A 20470-nucleotide genomic window follows, 5' to 3' on the forward strand; every position below is an offset into this window, starting at 1 on the left:
TTGTTGGAACTGATAGTACGACTTCTATGAATGGAGCACAAGGATGTAAAGGGCACGTACAGTTGGCACTTGATGAGTGCCAGTCACAGCTACAGCCAAGCATAATAACCGCCAAACCAGAAGATCACAACTGCGAGGGTATCTGGAGGGCAAAAAAACAAAGGCCCGGATTCACAAAGCACTTACGCTGACGTATAACAACACTACGCCGCAACTTAGAGCGGCAGGTCCTGTATTCAGAAACAACTTGCGCTCTAAGTTACGGTGGTGTAGTGTATCTGACACGGCGTAAGCCCGCCTAATTCATATTAGGCTGGTAGGGGGCATGTTGTATGTAAATGTTTCGTGACTCCACGTAAATGATGCTCTAATCGAACGGCGCATGCGCGCGCATACTCAGTATCACGTAGAATTTTCAAAGTAAATTAGGCCCGCTCAATGCTTAGTCGACGTGAAAGTAACCTACGCCCAGCCCCATTCACAGACGACTTACGCAAACGACGTAAAATACGACGCTGTTCGTAGGTTTCCGACGTCCATACCCAACATGACTTACGCCTTACGTGAATGACGTATCTTGATACGCCGGGCGCACGTACGTTCGTGAATCGGCGTATCTAACTAATTTGCATATTCTACGTGAAAATATATGGAAGCGCCCCTAGCGGCCAGCGTAAATATGCACCCCAAGATACGCCGCTCGTATCTAGGCAACTGTGAGGCGTATCTGATTCTATGAATCAGGCGCGGAGATGCGACGCCTAACACTCAGAGTTACGACGGCGTATCTGGAGATACGCAGAGGTGATCAAATAGAGGTGAAAAAAAAGAATGCCAATTTTGTTTGGGAGCCACGTCGCACGACCGCGCAATTGTCAGTTAAAGAGACGCAGTGCCGGAAGCTAAAATTTCGTCTGGGCAGGAAGGGGGTGTATGTGCACAGTAGGCAAGTGGTTAAAGAAACTTCACACAATAAAAGGTTTTCAGATTCACTTCAATTATCCAATCACACAAAAGAAAAACCCTGTTTACTTATTTTATCTGCACGAGACTGTATAAGTGAATAAATCACACAGTTTATTAGGATCCTTTAGTAAATCAGGCGCAATGTTTCAGCATAAACTCCTCTTACTCACCTATGGGGAGATGTAGTCTTCTGAGATTATGTCTAGGTAGAGGCACTTTTACAAAATCATCAGTAATCTCAACAGTGTCAAATTCCATGCCTTTAGCCTTATGAACGGTTCCTAAAATATAGTCTGAAAGAAGACAGAAAAAGTCGTATTAAAATTATACACATGTAAAACGACACTAAACCACGAAGTCCAATAAACTAACAACCGTAATAAAGCTATCTATATAAACCGGTAACACAGAGAAATGCCAGTAAACTGGCACACCCAGGATCTCCCTCCCATGTTTACCGTATACAATAGGGAAGTTCCTGTATGCACAAATGTCACAGATAAGGGCATCTGTCAAACCGTTCTTGGCAAACGGGGCTCTGTAACCAAGCACATTTCCTACCTAAGTTCAGGCCTCAGAAATGACTGGAGGAGTCTTATAAACACAGAACACACTGGGGTTGATTTACTAAAACTGGAGTTCGCAAAATGTGGTGCATTCCTGCACAGAAACCAATCAGCTTCCAGGTTGTTGTTTTTTTGTCAAAGTTTAACCACTTGCCTACAGGGCACTTTCACCCCCTTCCTGCCCAGGCCATTTTTCAGCTTTAAGCGCTGTCACACTTCGAATGACAGTTGCATGGTCATGCAACGCTGTACCCAAATGAAATGTTTATCATTTTTTACCCACAAAGAGAGCTTTCTTTTGGTGGTATTTGATCACCACTGCGGTTTTTATTTATTGCGCTATAAACAAAAGAAGAGGGACAAGTCTGAAAAAAAAAAAGAGATGTTTTTTCACCTTAATGCATAGGATGCATTAAGGTGAAAAAACATTTACCTTTACAACCCCTTTAACTAAACAAGCTGAAGTTAGAAGCTTATTGGCTACTATGCAGAACTGCATCAGATTTTGCACATCAACCCCACTGGCAATACATAATGCAGTTTTTCAATGAAGGAGTAAAAACAACTATTTGTGTATATTGGTTATTTGTCAATTCCCCCTTGTTTTAACATTGGCCTTCTGAAGGACTCCTAATAGTCTATAATTCTGTAAAATTATGTTATGTACTCTATATGTAGACAATGTATTGCAGTGTTTGATTTTTTACATCTCAAAAAAACCTGACATTTTTACAGGGGTGTGTAGACTTTTATTATCCATTGTGAGATTATATATATATATATATATATATATATATATATATATAAAAAAAATGAGCAGCCTATGTCTAATGTCTATCTGGCAGGGAACTTTTTGTGGTTTATCAAGTTGTAGTTCATAGTAAATGCCAACCTAATTATAGAACTGCAGGACACAGTGATGCCCTTCCAGCCGTGCTTTGTTATGAAGGCGATTTATTCCACAAAATATACACAGTATCAAGCAATTGCAACTCTTCAAACATGTATGGTCTTTATATTTTTTTTAACTGAATTAAACTTGAAAAGGAGGGTTGAAGTGTAAAGTGTAAGAGGGAGAAAGTGTAACGTATTGTCTGCCCTTACCTGCAGAATCCACATTAGGAGTATTAGATTCTTGTATTCGGTTCACCAACTCGGGTATTCGTTGGTTGTATTTCTCAACAATAGCAATTTTTCCTTCCAACTCTCTGTCTTCCGAGCTCACTGTATACTCCTTTAAAGCCACAAATCCTCCTTTCTTTAGCCATTTGGCTATGAACCTGTCTTTAATGTAAAGTCTCTCTGCAAAACAGAAAATGACTTCGAATAACAATATACAAAAAAATATCTACCTAGTAGCTTTGCCAACTGCGGTTTCTCTATATTACTGGTATTAATAGCCCAACATTCAGTACAGACAGGAAGCCAGAGGAATGTTTCCTGAAGTGGAACCTTACCCATAACAACTTGATAAAAAGTGATGTTCTTTAGCAAGCAAAATACATTCCACGTTAAGGCCCCTTTCACACTGGGGCAGGAGGCGCGGTGGCGGTATAGCGCCGCTAAAAATAGTGGCGCTATTCCGTCGGAATTGTCGCGGGATTCGGCCGCTAGCGGTGCGGTATTAACCCCCGCTGGCGGCCGATAAAGACTTAATACCTCTGCAGAGGCCCATTGTTTTAAATGGGAAGGAGCGGTAAAGGAGCGGTATACACACCGCTCCTCTCACCGCTCCAAAGATGCTGCTTGCAGGAGATTTTTTTCTTTCCTGCCAGCGCATCGCCTCAGTGTGAAAGCCCTCGGGCTTTCACATTGAGAAGGCTGGGCAGGAGTTTTTTTTAGGCGGTATAGCAGCGCTGTTTTTAGCGATGTACCGCCTGAAAAACTCCTCAGTGTGAAAGGGGCCTTAGTGTGTGCTGTAAATTGCCTCCAGCATTGCCTTTGTTTCATCTTGCCGGAGGCTGCCATTTAGCTGCAGCAAATTTTTAGGGTGTGAGCAGATCGGCCTCCAGTGGCTCCAATGTTTGGCACAGTGCCAAAATATAGAGAGCAACTGAGCATGAGCAGAACAAGGTGAGACAGTGTATTACTAGATTTTAAACAATTAGTACTTATTTTTAATATTTTACATTGCTATACCTGCAAAAGGGTCCATCATGAAGTGATCTAGCAGGACTTAATTTTCTGATTAAAAAAGTTCCACTTTAGAATTGCATTTTGTGTTGAGTCTCTTTTTTATCTATAGGCTTTATATCTACGTTTATTTGTATGAGTACTATAATCTGACAAGAGCTTGATTGTTACTTTACTCTTTGTCATTTGTGCCTTGTACAACACATTGCTTATTTTCAATAAAAATATTGAAAAGTAAAAAAGTTCCACTTTAGACCCCTTTCACACTGAAGCGTTTTTACAACGTTTTAGTGTTACAAATAACGCTCATAAAACGCTCTCCATGCATCTCAACGGACCCTTTCACACTGCAAGCAGCATCTTTGGAGCAGCTTTTGGGCGCTGAAAAAAAACGCCCCTCTCCATTGAAATGATTTGAAAAGCGCTGTAAAAAACCCTTACCCTTTCACACTGAGGCACTGCAAAAACACCCTAAAACGTTTCGGGCGCTGGCAGTGTGAAAGGGCTCTGAAAGCACTCGGGCTTTCACATTGGGATTGCAGATTAGGCTTAGCTCCAATAACGCTCCAATAGTGTGCAAGGGGCCTTAAGGGGCACAGACAGCAATAACACCCTGCCAAAGGGTGGAACCCTTCACAAACCTTTCGAGAAAAACAGTTCACCATTTCCACCTGCAGCAGTGTTGGAGGACAGTCCAGACAGTCATGTCTGCTGTTAGATGTCTCAGGGCCCCGTACAGCCTACCTGCCCCTCGCACACCAAATATTTTTGCTAAATATACACAAAAATCATTATCAGCAGACACAAACACACAAACCGCAAATTCACGCTATACAGACCCCAGAACCCATGTGAACCAGCCCTTCAATTCGGTGGGGGGGGGGGGGGGTTCTTTGGTGAAATATTAGGGGTCAGGCCCCTGATGTCTCACTTTTCAGACAGAGAAAAGGACCGAGTACAGATTCCTCCGGCCCTTTCTCTGCACTGGACAGTGAAAAAAACAGAAAGCGCTATGTACAGTGGCTCCTAATTATTCATAAATGGAAGCATAGTAAATATGGTTTACATTCATTGTGTTCATTAACAAAAAGAAGGGGATGGTAAATATGACATATTTAACCACTTAAGCCTTTGGACCATTTGGTTGGCCAAAGACCAGGCCACTTTTTGCGATTCGGCACTCTGTCGCTTTAACTGACAATTGCTTGGTCGTGGGACGTGGCTCCAAAACAAAATTGACGTCCTTTCTCCCCACAAATAGAGCTTTCTTTTGGTATTTGATCACCTCTGCGGTTTTTATTTTTTGCACTATAAACAAAAATAGGAGCGACAATTTCGGAAAAAAAATGCAATATTTTTTGCTTTTTGCTATAATAAATATCCCCCAAAAATATATAAAAACAATATTTTTTCCCCCCAGTTTAGGCCGATACATATTCTTCTACATATTTTTGGTAAAAAAAAAAATAGCAATAAGCGTTTATTAATTGGTGTGCGCAAAAGTTATAGCGTCTACAAAATAGGGGATAGTTTTATATCATTTTTATTAATATTAGTAATGGCGGCGATCAGCGATTTTTACCGTGACTGCGACATTATGGCGGACACATCGGATATTTTTGACACCATTTTGGGACCATTGTCATTTTTCAGCGATCAGTGCTATAAAAATGCACAGATTACTGTAAAAATGACACTAGCAGTGAAGGGGTTAACCTGTAGGGGGCACTGAAGGGGTGACCTAGGGAGTGATTCTGTTAGGGGGGTGGCTTGCCGTGGCACGTCACTGATCGCTGTTCCCGATGACAGGGAACAGACGTTCAGTGACATTTCGCTAGGAAGAACGGGGAGATGTTGTGTTTACACTGACATCTCCCCGTTCTTCAGCTCTGTGACCCGATCCGTGCCATTCTGTCAACGTAAAAACTTGTGCTGCGGTCGGAAAGTGGTTATTGGCCCCTTCCCCCACTCTCCATCCCAAATGGGTCCCCCGACCTGTGTGCCTGCAGCGGAGGGAAGCCAGCAGCGCTTCAAAAGGGGCACACATGGGGGGCCTGGGCAGCAGGGGGACTTAAATCCTGAAAAGGGAGGATGATGTGTGTGGTGGGGGGCAATTACTGGAACCGATCCCCTGTGTATCTCTCCCTGCAGCAGCTAAAAGCCGATGAGGAGGAGGAGATGCCAGCTTTTATCTGCTGCAGAATGAGAAACACATAGGATCGGTCCCTGTAACATTGATCACCCAATCTCCTGCTCACATCCACTTCTCCTGTTGCCCGGGCCCCCCTGGCCCAATACAGGAGGATTGGTGCTTCCCCCTAATTGGCAGCCCTGAGCAGGGCACTCATGTAGTGACGTGTGAATGCTGTGCTTAGGAGTACTGCGAGACCAGGCTGGCATGATATGTGCCCAGGGGGCTTTAAAGGCAGTGCAAAACATTATAGGCAATTTTCCTTTGAATTCTCTTCTGACATCAATTACCTGGACAGAGATTAGGGAAATACCCTCACTGGAGGACACAGACAGTAATATCAGCTTGAGAGGTTCTAACCCTTCCACACTTATTTGTTCTTAAAAACTAAAATATATTCAAGATACTACAGAAAAAAAACCTACGTCTCTTTCTTTCCTGTTCTGGCTGAAGCAGTATCCAAATGTCAGAGATTTTGCTCAGCCCAAAGTTTACTAGCCCCTGAAATAATAAAAAAAGAAAAAAAAAAGTTAAAACATTTTTTTCTTATATGACAATGTTATTTCACTTTATTGTGCAGACAACTAAAAATAAAAATAATTTTTTTTTATTTAAATATTAGGCACACATGTTGCCAACTTGCATTTCAATGCATTATAAACCTACCTACCCGCACCTTGTGTTTTTTTTACCTGCATAAGATGTGCATTCATCATGTTTAAGGGTATCATTTGTAGCCCTGTGCACAGCCTATAATAGAGTAAATTCTCACATTCCGGTGTCAGAAGTTTGTTTGTGTTCAATGCGGCGCGGCACTGCGCAGGTTTACACGTGACCTCTGTCTGCAGACTAAGAACCGACACTTCTTGTGAAGAAACTACATACCCCATAATCCCCGGGTCTCTCAGTCTAATGCTCTGCAGGTGAGAGCCAATTAAAGAGATCTGACATAGACTGCAGGATGATGGGAATTGCTCTGCCTGCTTTTTCATCACATTGGCACTCCTGCAATCGCGATGCAACACAGAAGAAATGGCGATGCATAAAATTGTGACTCGGGACAAGCTAGATGAACGAATACATGGACGTAGGGGAATCGATCAGCCATGACACTGCAAACTGCAGCCACAACATGAGAACCCATAATTACAAGGTAAGGCAAACAAATTACACTAATAACTATTTAAAACAACAAAAACATTTTTAATAGTACAATGCCTTTGAAATATTTACAGGTATGTGCATACAATATTTAAAAAGTGTACCAAATGTAACCTTCTAATTTAGGTTACTGGTTAATTGTTAAAGCAATATTAAACCCTCCCAAAAATGTATTATGTTACAGATTGCTAATTCTTAGATGAAGTGGCTGCATTTGTTTTTTCCCTTTGTTTTTAAAGCGGATGTCCGCTAAAAAAAAAAAAATATATAATAATAATAATTAAAAGCCAGCAGCTACAAATACTTCAGCTGCTGACTTTTAATATTAGGACATTTACCTGTCCTGGAGTCCAGCGCCGTCCGCAGCAGAGGACGAGCGATCGCTCGTCACTCTGCTGTCCCCCCCCCCCCCTGCCACCCTCGTTGAGGGAACCAGGAAGTGAAGCGCTCTGGCTTCACTGCCCGGTTCCCTACGGCGCATGCGCGAGTCGCGCTACGGCTGTCGATTGGCTCCCGCTGTGTACTGTGAGCCGAGTGTTCCCAGAACACAACGGGGGGGGGGGGGGGGGTACGGGAAGTGACGTCATGCCCGCAGTCTGCCCTAGACTGTGTGGCCGGAAGTGGGTGCAAATACCTGCACCCCCCTCCCCCTGAAAGGTGTCAAATGTGACACCGGAGGGGGGAGGAGGGTCTCCGATCAGAGGGAGTTCCACTTTAGGGTGGAGCTCCGCTTTAAGCCGTGTACACACTACAGTTTTTTTTTGTGCAATCCTGTCGGACACACTGTAATAAACATGCAAGGTCACTTCAGTGATTTCCCCCTCTGAGCTGATGTGTTCTGACAGGAGATGTCCCCCCCCGCCATTGGCCGAGAGCGCTGATTGGGAGTCAGTCAGCTGCTGGTTTTCCAGCATGCACGTCTGGTTGCAATGGCCGGCTTCTGTCGGACAGACAGACATACACACAGGCTGTTTTTTTTTTCCCTAACCAGCAAATATCTTCCGACATTCTGCCCGTGTGTACGGGGCTTTACCTGTTAATCCAGCTATTGAGTCTCTTATTTTTTCTTTAACAGACAAAGCTTTCCAGTAAAAGGTATCAGTTAGAGGGACGAGACAAACCATTTATCACTGACAGAGGTGCTTCCATAGGTCAGATTATTTATATTTTGTAAAACCTTTATCCCAATAAAAACTGTTATAAAAATGTCTAGAAAGTGTTAGCTGGAGTTCAGCTTTAATTTGCTAGTCCATTCCATCTAAATCTGCTAGTGCACTTCCCACATAAAGATGTACAAGGTAAAACTTTGGAGACAAGTCAATGATCTTCTAGTTGAACACCAGGAATTACAGAACTGTTTTTTATATTTACATTGGCCCTGCTTGGTTACGTCTAATTCTAGCTATGTCATGTCCGGAGGACTCCTGGGGATGGAGAAATCAACTAATGCATTGTAGTAGCCTGTGCTACGTATAGTTGGTACACACCTGGGCTCCTAGGCAAACATTTTTGCAAGATACTTGCCACACCAGGAATGATTTGGCTGTGTGAATGAAGCCTTCAAGTGGATTTAAAGGCAATTTAAAGGCAAGACTCGTTCCAGAGTCTTCTCTCAATCCAGCTGTGTGCCAGTCTCCAGCGGCTCTCTCCTCTCAGGACACACAGGCCGCAGCGGGAGCCATTGGCCAACTTGCTATGGAGACACTCTCAAAAGAGGAGAAGCAGACAGCGCCAGTGGGGGACCCCACAGAGCAGGCAAGTATAACATGTTTATTTTAGGCAAAAAAAAAAAAGTTTAACTTTAGAACTACTTTAAAGCGGTTGTAAACCCGCATATAAATTATTATTATTTTTTTACACCTGCAAGGCAAAAGCCATAATGAGCTAGTATGCACCGCATATTAGCTCATTATGAAATACTTACCTCGGAACGAGGTAGGGAACTTACCTGGTCCACACCGAGCGTGTCTTCCGGGTTTTGCCGCTCCAGCGCTGTGATTGGCTGAGCGGCGATAACGTCACTCCCGCGCATGCGCTCGGGAGATTTCCTTTCCGGCATGGGTCGGCGGGGCCGGCCCTTCAGCCAAGGATCCCCCCTGCGCCGCTGCAATCAGCGGCGCATTGCGAGGGCAAGATCTCCTAAACCGTACAGGTTTAGGAGATATTCTTTATACCTATTATAGGCTTACCTGTAGGCAAAAGTAAAAAAAGTGGGTTTACAACCACTTTAATGTTTAGCAAAGGCAGTGCTTACACATGAATATAAGGTGCCCTCTGGTGGCTATACAGACCATTACAAAGTCAATTATATATTTTAAGATTTTTTTTTGTATCAAAGGCACATTAAAAATAATCAAAAAACATTAAATGCGCATCCAAATATAAACAATTCTAATGCCCCCCCCCCCCCTTTACCAACACTGATTATTATCCCTTCACCTAACCCTTCCCTCTCGTGGTCAATTACATATATCTCTACTTGCTCGTGTAAGCATTCCCCCCACCCCATCGCTCTTTTTTCTTTCATCTACCCCTTCTTATAGGCTTGTAGTTCCCCATGTTTTCTTAAAGTGGAGTTCCAACCAAAAATGGAACTTCCGCTTTAAGGGAAGGTGACCCCCTGGCATGTCATTTTTTTTGGGGGGGGATTGGAAACCCCCTTCCAGCTCCCACTTTCTCCTGGGGCACCGGAAGGAAGTTCACCTCTCCACCCTCCCTCTTGGCAATCAGGGACACGTCACAGGTCCCAGATGATTGCCCGGCCAATCACGGCACGCAGTGCGGCTCATGCAATGCGCAGTGCGTGTCCGGCTGTGAAGCCACAGCTGGGTGCCCACAGTCACAATTCTGGCACCGTAGAGAGGAGGGGGAGACGAGCGGGGCTTCGTATGCCCGCATTGCTGGAACCTGGGACAGGTGAGTGTCCGATTAATAAAAGTCAGCAGCTACACTTTTTGTAGCTGCTGACTTTTATATTGGTGAAACTCTTCTTTAAGCCAGCCATACATGGATGTTCAGTAGGGACCAGCGAAGATTTGATCCATGTATGGGCAGGCTGATTGTACACAAGTTGATCCATTGAGCGACTTGGGTAGAACCAGCCTGTGGGATCTTTTACATTCGATCACTGCCAGCGGCTATAGCCACCTGCAGCAATCAATCGTCATGTTATGCCGGCCGGGGAGGCTCCCTGCTGGCAGAACACAATAGAGCTGCTGGTTGCCACCCCCCATCAATGCTGACTGTATCCATGGGGAAGATCGAGCGATTGGTGAAAGGAAAGAAAATAGTCATCAATGGGATGCTTTAGGAGTCCTCCTCCCTCCCCCACCTTACTTCCTTTATCCCTGGACCCTACTCTTCCATTCTGTGCCAGCAGGATTTTCCCCAAATAATTCTAAACAAAGTACAACTTCACTGAACACTGTTTTTTTATATAAATACAGGTAAACCAGGCTGAAGGATAGGATAATTCAAGGGGGAATATCTAACTAGAAACATTATAAATGTAATTGACAGCAATACTGTATACACGCAGAAGAAAACATACCCCAATAATATGGATCTTTGAAGGGAATTCTCCATCAGTAACATGGACAGCTTGATCAAACACACAGGCGTTACTTCTGGATAAAATGGCAACTTTTGATTGGGAGGGCTCACCGATAGTACCTGTGAAACATAATATTATGACTAATGGACTTGGAAAATAAAGCAACCTATGTAATAAAGTGAAATAAAAAATAAAATAAAATAAAAAACCCAGTCTGGACTTTTCTCCGACAGTCAGCACTTATTTTCACTGAGCGGCACATGCACTGTTCAGTGTATAGCTATAGCACTACTCTGAGCCGTGATGATGTGACGCCTGTGCGCATGTGCCAGAGTGACATTATTGCAACCCAGCCAGCCAAGCGGCCAAAGAGTCCAAACCTGGTCGGAGGTCCTGCAGTAAATGGAAGTGTCTATGACAGCCAAGTGCACGGACACTGCAGAGCTGGAGAAGATTGCATGGCAGGCAAGTCTGTTATAATGTGCATACTAGTACATTATGACAGAAAGCTCCTGGGGGCCGTTTTTTCAATTATTTTTATGCAAAGGTATTATTCGGCTTTAAGGCGGTGCAAAGTGTAATTAGGGATGTGCAATGTGTAGTAACCCACATCAGCTACACACATTTCAGTTTCCTAAAGTCAGAGCGAAGAAACAATATACTGACTCACTAGTCTAAAGTTTTTCTAAACTTCTGCTATGGAACACTATGAAGGAGCTTGCAGTCATATTATGGAGCCAATAACTAGGTTCTTATGCCGCGTACACACGATCATTTTTCGGCATGAAAAAAAACGTTTTTAAAAAAAATGTCATTTAACCACTTAACCCCCGGACCATATTGCGATCCGATACGTATTCTTGTACATATTTAAAAAAAATTAAAAAAAAAAAAAAAAAAATCGCAATAATAGTTTATTGATTGGTTTGCGCAAAAGTTATAGCGTTTACAAAATAGGTGGTATTTTTATGCCATTTTTATTAATATATATTTTTTTTTACTAGTAATGGCGGCGATCAGCGTTTTTTTTTCGGTACTGCGACATTATGGCGGACACTTCGGACACATTTTTGGGACCATTGGCATTTTTATAGCGATCAGTGCTATAAAAATGCATTGGATTACTATAAAAATGCCACTGGCAGTGAAGGGGTTAACACTAGGGGGCGGGGAGGGGGTTAAGTATGTTCCCTGGGTGTGTTCTTACTGTGGGAGGGGGGGTGGCCTCACTAGGGGAAATCACTGATCTTCTGTTCATACATTGTATGAACAGAGGATTAGCATTTCCCCTGCTGACAGGACCGGGAGCTGTGTGTTTACACACACACACACACACACACACACACACACACACACACACACACACAGCTCCCGGTCCCCGCTCTGTAACGAGCAATCGCGGGTGCCCGGCGGCGATCGCGCCCGCCGGGCACGGGACTCGGGGGCGAGCGCACCTCCGGCGGCGTGCGCGCGCGCCCCTAGTATCCTGCGAGAGAGCCGACGTAGAGCTACGGGCTCTCGCGCAGGGGGGCCAACCTGCCACCGTAAAACGACGGCGGCAGGTCGGCACGTAGTTAAAATGATCGTGTGTGGGCTTCACATCATTTTTCGGTTTGTGAAAAACTACAACATTTTTTTTTTAGGACATGCTGCATTTTTTAACGACGTTTTAAACTACGTTGTTTTTCGGGTTGTAAAAAATGATTGTGTGTGGGCTAAAACGACGTTAAAAAAACGCGCATGCTCAGAAGCAAGTTATGAGATGGGAGCGCTCGTTCTGGTAAAACTACCGTTCATAATGGAGTAAGCACATTCATCACGCTGTAACAGACAGAAAAGCGCGAATCGTCTTTTACTAACACAGAATCAGCTAAAGCAGCCCCAAGGGTGGCGTCATCTGCATGGAACTTCCCCTTTATAGTGCCATTGTACGTGTTGTACGTCACCGCGCTTTGCTAGAGCATTTTTTTTAAACGATGGTGGGCAACGTCGTTTTAATGATGAAGTTGGAAAAACTTCGTTTTTTCTACATGCCGAAAAACGCATTTTTTTTCATGCCGAAAAATGATCGTGTGTATGCGCCATAACTGTTCATAAAAGGGCCTTATTCTTCACACATATGGAGAAGACAAATAACACCATTACTTTTCATGCAATCAGCTCAGAACCGGAAGAACCAGGAGAAAGGCATCTCTATATAGATTCTGAACCTGAGCTGCTCCTCAGTTGTAATGCTTAAAAAGGAACAGGTTATTCTCATCCTAATGAGGTGCCTTAATAATGGTTTGTTCTATATTGTCAAGATGCTTGCACCTATGAATCCACAAGTTCTTTGTGACCACCTGGATTAAAGGGGGTTGTAAACCTTTATGTTTTTTTCACCTTAAGGCATCCTATGCATTAAGGTGAAAAACCATCCGCTACTTACCAGCCCCCCTCGAAAGTCCCTTGTCGAGAACGCGCTTGCTTGTTGGCTCTTCTCGGCTCGCTCTTCATTGGATAGATTGATAGCAGCTCAGCCATTGGCTCACGCTGCTGTCAATCAACTCCAATAACGGAAGGGCCGGGGGACGAGTCCTGTAGTCGGCGTCTATAGACGCCGGATACAGGACTCTGGAGTGCGCCCGCAAAGTAACCCCCTTAGGCGAGCGCTTCCCATGGGGGGTTACCAGAAGTGGGGAGGAGCCGAAACAGCCGCCGAGGGACCCCAGAAGACGTGGATTGGGGCCACTCTGTGCAAAACAAGCTGCACAGCGGAGGCAAGTATAACACGTTTGTTATTTAAAAAAAAAAAAAAAAAAACATACAACCCCTTTAAATCAAAGAGGCAATATATACCACCCTCCAGTAGAACATAAGTTAACACATGTCTTATAAATGTTTCGACAAGAAAATAGCCATATACGGCTACCCTGGGTGGTGAAACAAGTGCTCCAGATGCAGGAAAGGCTCATTGCTGAACACATCTACTGAACTGCATGAGAAACATAAGTGGGTGTTTATGGTACATAGGCAGATGACCAATCTAATGGGGGCCAAATGCATAATGATCTAATCAAATGATTATTCAAAGAATCAGACAATATGATTAAAAGGCAGAAGTTTTTTTTTTAATCCCAATGCATTCTATGCTTTATAATAAAAAGTGTTCTGTGTGCAGCAGTCTCCCTCACACTTACCTGTGATGTCCACGAGTCCCTCGGCTGTCCGAGACTCTCCCTTCTGATTGGCTGAGACACAGCAGCGGTGCCATTGGCTCATGCTGCTGTCAAAGTCAGTTAGCCAATCAGGAGAGGTAGAGAGGGAGGGAGAGGGAGAGAGGGAGAACCGAGGCTCTATGTCCGATTGGACACGCGGAGCTGCAGCTCGACTCAGGTGCCCCCATAGCACGCTGCTTGCTGTGGGGGCACTCGACAAGAGGGAGGGGCTAGGAGCAGTGAAGAGGGACCCGAGAAGGAGGAGGATCTGGGTAAATATAACACGCTTGTTATTTTTAAAGATAAAAAAAAAAATAGACTTTAATATTACCTTAAATCTATGAATTACCAGAAAGACACTGATATATTTTGAGCAAAACCACTCATGTTTATCAAACTTATTCTAAGTGGTGTGGACAGAAAATTAGATCATAGTAAAGTGAATGGATCAATAGGACTGGTAATTGTTTTTGTGCATTGTGTTTGGGAAATTTCTGAATGACAGTTGCAAATGTGTATTGCTTGCACTACATGCACATCATTATATATATAGCTACCTTTTAAGAAATGTTTTTATTTTTTTTTGCAGATTAATAGTATGCCACATAGAATTATGTCACATAGGATCAAAATGGGTCATTTATTTCAATTATATGGTCTGATTAAATGATTGCAATTACTGTATTGATGCCTGATTGATGTTCTGATCATATTAAAATCAACCGACAATACAAGTATAAATAAAATCACACCGAGTATGGCCACAATTGAATCTTACCTTTTTGGTTACCTCCAACCAAGGTCTTATCCCGTACGTTCTTACATACATCAAGTATGGTGGCTCCAATATAAGCTATTTCAGCACCAAATCGAAAGCTCTACAATATAAGAACAACCAACACTTTTTGTTGTTATTCTCTGACAACTGTTCCAGGGAGTGATTAGATTTGATTGGAAGCTGAAGAGGTTTAGTTTCACTGCTCAATAGCAAGAATATAGTCAAAGAACCATTTAACCACCCCAATACTGAGCACGTTCACCCCCTTCCTGCCCAGGCCAATTTTCAGCTTCCAGCGCTGTCACACTTGGAATGACAATTGCGCAGTCATACAACACTGTACATATATGACATTTTTTATCCCTGTGGTATATAATCACCACTGGGGTTTTATTTTTTACCAAGTAAATGAAAAAAAGCCTGAACATTATAAAAAAAAATAAAAAAAAGTTTTTCTTGGTTTTTGTCATGATATTTAGCAAATAAGTAATTTTACTTCTTCACTGTTGCGCTGTGATGAGACTGCACCGATAGGCACTGAGAAGGCTGTGTTGATAATCAGGATACTGATGATCAGTGCCCGGATTATCAGTGTAATTGCTATACTTCCTGTACCCTTTCAGATCGGCTCTCCTTTCCTCACACGCCGTCGCTGTGAGAGGAAAGGAGTGCCGATAACCAACAAGACTGTTTACATGTGACCAGCTGTGATTACCATGTGATCAGCGGTGTCCAAAGAGCCACTGTGATTGGGCCTTTACCCAAACTGCGATTCCATCACAGACACTTCCTGGAGCATGCCCCAGGGGACACACGTAGGAAGAGCATTCAAGGGAGGACATCCAGGGACGCCCTCCCAAAACCTGGGTAGCCGTGGTGTGCAAGTGGTTAATATAAGTTTCCTCCAAACACCAACATTTTTTTTTAGCATATAAATCAAAAGCCTAAAGCAGGGGTCTCAAACTGGCGGCCCTCCAGCTGTTATTAAAACTACAAGTCCCATCATGCCTCTGCCTGTGGGAGTCATGCTTGTAACTGTCAGCCTTGCAATGCCTCATGGGACTTGTCGTTTCACAACAGCACACCAGTTTGAGACCCCTGGCCTAAAGTGTCTGTCCAGCCAAAAATGATTACTTTTGCACAGTGTGGGAAAGGATTAGAGCTCCTGCTAAAGGGGAACTAAACCCAAACCCACAATTTAATGGTTTCTCAAAACAGTTACATTCAAGGCATGCCATGAATGATAACTGTCACAGGTGCTGTTCCCTCGTATGAATTGTCAAACCATCAAACTGCTGGTGTCGCAATTGATCACATGTGCCACACCATGGCAACAGCGGAGCAAACCGAAGTCAAGATGGCAGCATCCTTGGCTGTAAAGGATAGAAGAGTTTGGCTCCCCTTTAATTTTTTACGGTTATTTAATGCTCTGTTAAAAAGTTCTTCCCTTACTACCTGCCCTGCAGACATGCAGGAAAAAGATCTGCCAAAAGCTCTAGCTTTCTCCTACTGGTAAAGAAAAGCATTTGGTTCCCATAATAAAAGTATTAGAAAAAAATAAAAAAAAAGTCTTTATTGCTCTTGGAGAACGATTTTCCCTTCCCGTCTGGTAAAACATTGTCAGCAGGGACAGGAAGTGATATACTTTAGGAAATACTTTCTAACGGTGCCTCGTATTGCAGTAAAACTCAACAAGAGGTCGGGGGACATACTGGCCCGGATTCAGATAGCAGTTACGACGGCGTATCTCCGGATACGCCGTCATAACTCTGAATTGCGGGGTCGTATCTATGTGACTGATTCATAGAATCAGTTACGCATAGATTTCCCTAAGATCCGACCGGCGTAAGTGTCTTACACCGTCGTATCTTAGGCTGCATATTTACGCTGGCCGCTAGGTGGTGCTTCCGTAGATTTACGCGAGGAATATGCAAATTAGGTAGATACGCTGATTTAGAAACGTACGTCCGCCCGGCGCATTTTTTTACGTCGTTTACGTTTGGCTTTTTCCGGCGTAAAGTTACCCCTGTTAGATTAGGGGTATCCTATGTTAAGTATGGACGTCGGGCCAGCGTCAAATTTTCCGTCGATTACGTCGTTTGCGTAAGTCGTTCACGAATAGGGCTGTACGTAAGTTACGTTCACGTCTAAAGCAATGACGATTTGCGGCGTAATTTCAAGCATGCGCACTGGGATTCTTTCACGAACGGCGCATGCGCCGTTCGTAAAAAACGTCAAATACGTGGGGTCACAATTAATTTAAATAAAACACGCCCACATCATCCACATTTGAATTCCGTGGGCTTACGCCGGACCACATACGTTACGCCTTAACTTAGGGCGCAAGTTCTTTCTGAATACGGAACTTGCGCCCTAATTTACAGCGGCGTAACGTATCTCAGATACGTTACGCCCGCCGATAGATACACTATTGTATCTGAATCCGCGCCACTGTATTCATTGGAGTATAACACTCACTTTTTTACCCTGAAAATAGAGGGTAAACTGTGCCTGCGTGTTATACACAGGGGGCTGTGGAAAGTTTTTTCCCTGAAACTTTCTTCTTAAAGTTAGGGTGCGTGTTATACGCCGATAAATACGGTAATATTAGCTTTTTCTTTTTATAAATGAATTGTTTTCTGTTATAATTTGGTAGAGATGTTGCATTCAGTGAGTGGTCAGGTCAGATAATCTGACTATCCTGTTAAGCAGAACAAGTAAATGATGTTTTTAGCAATCCACATTTATTCAATAAAATCCATTTACATACATTTGCAACTGCAAACGTCCATGCGCATGTTCCCTTACACTGGTTACCCTATTTGATCTTTTCTGGTTTGTTCATACCCCACGGGAATCAACAATATACAGGTGTCTTACGGTTACTAAATATCATGGTAGGTATAAACTAACCTGGGTAAGATAGAAGATATGAGTGTGTGGCACTTCACAAAGTGCATTCACTGCTCCACGGAAGGTGTAGATTTGCTGGTGTGGATCCCCAACAAATATTTTGCCACATGTTTGAGAAAGCACAACCTCCATAATAGCTGCAAGTAAGTGAATAATGAATGTTAAAAACATGTCAATAAAAATGAATATCATTTAACAAAAAACATGATTATAAAATTTGCATACAAGGTATAAAACGGTAAACCTAATTGGCTCAACAGAGCACGATGCAGAAAAAAAAATACAAAGCATAAAAATCCAAACAAAATATTGCCATTTTCAGGCTAAGAGCAATTTCAGTAAAGACTAAAAATACCTAATTGCTCTTGCCAGAAATGCAGTGTTCCTATTACTTCATGTGATTTAAAAGTAAAAACGGCTCTATCTTCTGTACACGGCCAATTCCCTCATTCCCAATGTAATGTAGAATGAAAAGGAAGATATGCTTGTAGACCAAATCAAAAGAGCAGCCTAGTAAGTGACCAGAGCCACCCTAGATCAGCAAGGGTGTAAATGTGATTTCATATGTGGTGATAACAACATCACTAGGTGGAAATAAATTAGAAAAAGCCTGGAAAAATAGAACCAATGCAGCCACCACATCTAAGCAATGATAAACAAATAGATGGGAAAGCAGACGGAACCTTAATACTTTAAAATAAATAAGAGACATCAGACAACTTGTTGGATGTTAAAGGCCGCGAGTGTTTAATATTGGTTTCAAATGGTAGATAAAATAATTTACATATTTTCATAAATAAATAACCTTAAAATAAGCCTTAAAGCTAACCTAGCCACTACGGCTCAGGCTGCCAATAAAACTACCCTGCTTTACACAAAGACCATAGCATAAGCTAATAATAATATTATTATAATAACATCTATAAATAAATAGCTAGTCCCCCTTTGTTGATATTTTTTTTGATTTTATTAAGAAACAAAGGTGACACTACCACATAATAAACACTGCGACAAAATTATAAAAAAGGGGGGGGGAGGGAGGGGGGGGAAAGAACACCACAGCTCCTAAGAGTCGGTTCACACAGGGGCGGCACGACTTCGGGGGCGACTCGGCCAGGCGACCTGAAGACGACTTCTAAGGCGACTTGCAAAATGACTTCTGTATAGAAGTCAATGCAAGTCGCCCCGAGTCGCCCCCGAAGTCGTACAAGAACCTTTTTCTAAGTCGGAGCGACTTGCGTCGCTCCTATTAGAACGGTTCTATTCACTAGAATGGGACGCGACTTGTCAGGCGGCTGCGTCGCCTGACGAGTCGCCCCAGTGTGAACCGGGTCTAAGTCTTCTGAGGCGAATGAGCCTGAGCTAACGGAACCCTGCTTAAATAGCCCAGAACCAGGTTGGTTCTGACCAGTTCAAACTGGGTTTTCCCGGGCTTACTATCCCAGACTCTAAAGGTCATCTGTCGGGCAATGAGCCCGCCAAATTCCCCTGTAGTGAGAGGTCAACTGCAGGGCAAAAGAGCCCGCCAATTTTCCTGAGGGAGCAAACTGCTCCCCTGGGGAAACCTGGAACCATAAAATCCGTCGCTTTCCCATGAGGAAAAGGGGGGCTAGAGACTGCCTTCCCCCTTTTCCTGTCATTACATTTTGTTTTTGGCTTTAGATATGCATTACAAGAGATATTTATTGGTCTTCACTTTTTGCAGCGGTGCTCAGGCTTATGGTACTTGTTGGGCTGATGAAAAACAACCTAAACATGGTGCTTAACTTACATGGTGTGCAGTCCTGCGCTTCATCAACAAATATAACATCATAGGAGGAAGAGAGATTGGGTCTATGGAGCTGCCACAACTTCAGATAGCCTGTGTGTGAATAAAAAATAAAAAAAAAATAAAAAAATGGTACAACCGTAACTAGTCTACAATTCCCCATGCATATAGGTATTCATTATGTGCGCCATAACATTTGGACATTGTTAAAGTATGTTTTTACAAATTGCAGAGTTCCAGAAGCGATTAAAAAAAAAAAAAAAAAAAAAAAAAAAAACACACACCTGTCCTAATGACAGCACTCCACTAGACAGAAATATTTCCTTAATAGCTATACAGCCAAAATTGCTTACTGCAAAATCCTTTTCTAGGAGTCTTAAACCTTTGGTTTATTTTGCTACTCACTGGACTAACATACACTGCCAAACATAAAACCTGTAGTACAGCTAAGGGTAGAATGCCTCCTTCCACCAACAGCTCTCAGTTTTGTAGCCAAGCAGTACCAAGAGCATAACCATAAACACAGAGGGTTGAAACTGATGTCCCTCAATGGACTCCAAGAAAAATTTGTGAAATTTTCGCTCATTAACTGAGGGACACAGGAAGTCTTAAAAACTTGCAGGACATCCAAAAGCAGTCCAAATGGGCGGGAAAAAACCCCCCAAAAAAACACAACAGCACACAAATGCCAACAAGCCCAACAAGAAATAGGCCTGCTCAGCTCTGAGGATAGCAGTGTCCCACATCATATGCACTTTGTATACTGTATAGACTCTTTTTGGTACCAACCATGGACTTTATGGACAGTTACAGCTCAACTTTTTCAGTTGTCCCTTCACATACTGCACGAGTCGGAATGCTTTGATCTAGCAAGAAATCGGGACTAACTACAGCTCAAAGAGCCCCATATAAGACCTTACACATAAAGTTCACAACAGAAAACATGTAAAAACTGGAGAAGAGATCTGTGACAAAAAGTCCAAAAGGAGCTCAAAGCCCATGTGGAGTGAGCCTTAAATGGAAAGGGGGAACCCAATTCTTGAGACCATAAGCTTGAATGATGATATGTAGAGATGCAGCCAGGGTAAAATCTGGGAGTTTCCCCTATACTCTGCTCTTCTCTGGAAGGATATCTTAGCCTAAGGCCGTGTACACACGATCAGTCCATCCGATGAAAACGGACTGAAGGTCCATTTTCATTGGTCCAAACCGATCGTGTGTGGGCCCCATCGGTCAGTTATCCT

General features: G+C 43.2%; 1 protein-coding gene across 2 annotated transcripts in view; it reads right to left on the minus strand.

Moving 5' to 3' along the window:
• The window catches only part of FBH1 (F-box DNA helicase 1), a 72500-nt gene that overhangs the window by 12001 nt on the left and 40029 nt on the right, over positions 1–20470 (minus strand). For both annotated transcript variants that reach the window (XM_040343280.1, XM_040343278.1), the window contains 7 exons: positions 19230–19319; positions 17459–17595; positions 14546–14645; positions 10568–10689; positions 6282–6357; positions 2637–2834; positions 1137–1259 (listed from right to left, as the gene is read on the minus strand). In XM_040343280.1, coding sequence (XP_040199214.1) covers positions 1137–1259; positions 2637–2834; positions 6282–6357; positions 10568–10689; positions 14546–14645; positions 17459–17595; positions 19230–19319 — 846 coding nt within the window. The remainder of the gene's footprint in view (positions 1–1136; positions 1260–2636; positions 2835–6281; positions 6358–10567; positions 10690–14545; positions 14646–17458; positions 17596–19229; positions 19320–20470) is intronic.

The sequence above is a fragment of the Rana temporaria genome, chromosome 3 (assembly GCF_905171775.1).
Source record: "Rana temporaria chromosome 3, aRanTem1.1, whole genome shotgun sequence".
Lineage (NCBI taxonomy): Eukaryota > Metazoa > Chordata > Amphibia > Anura > Ranidae > Rana > Rana temporaria.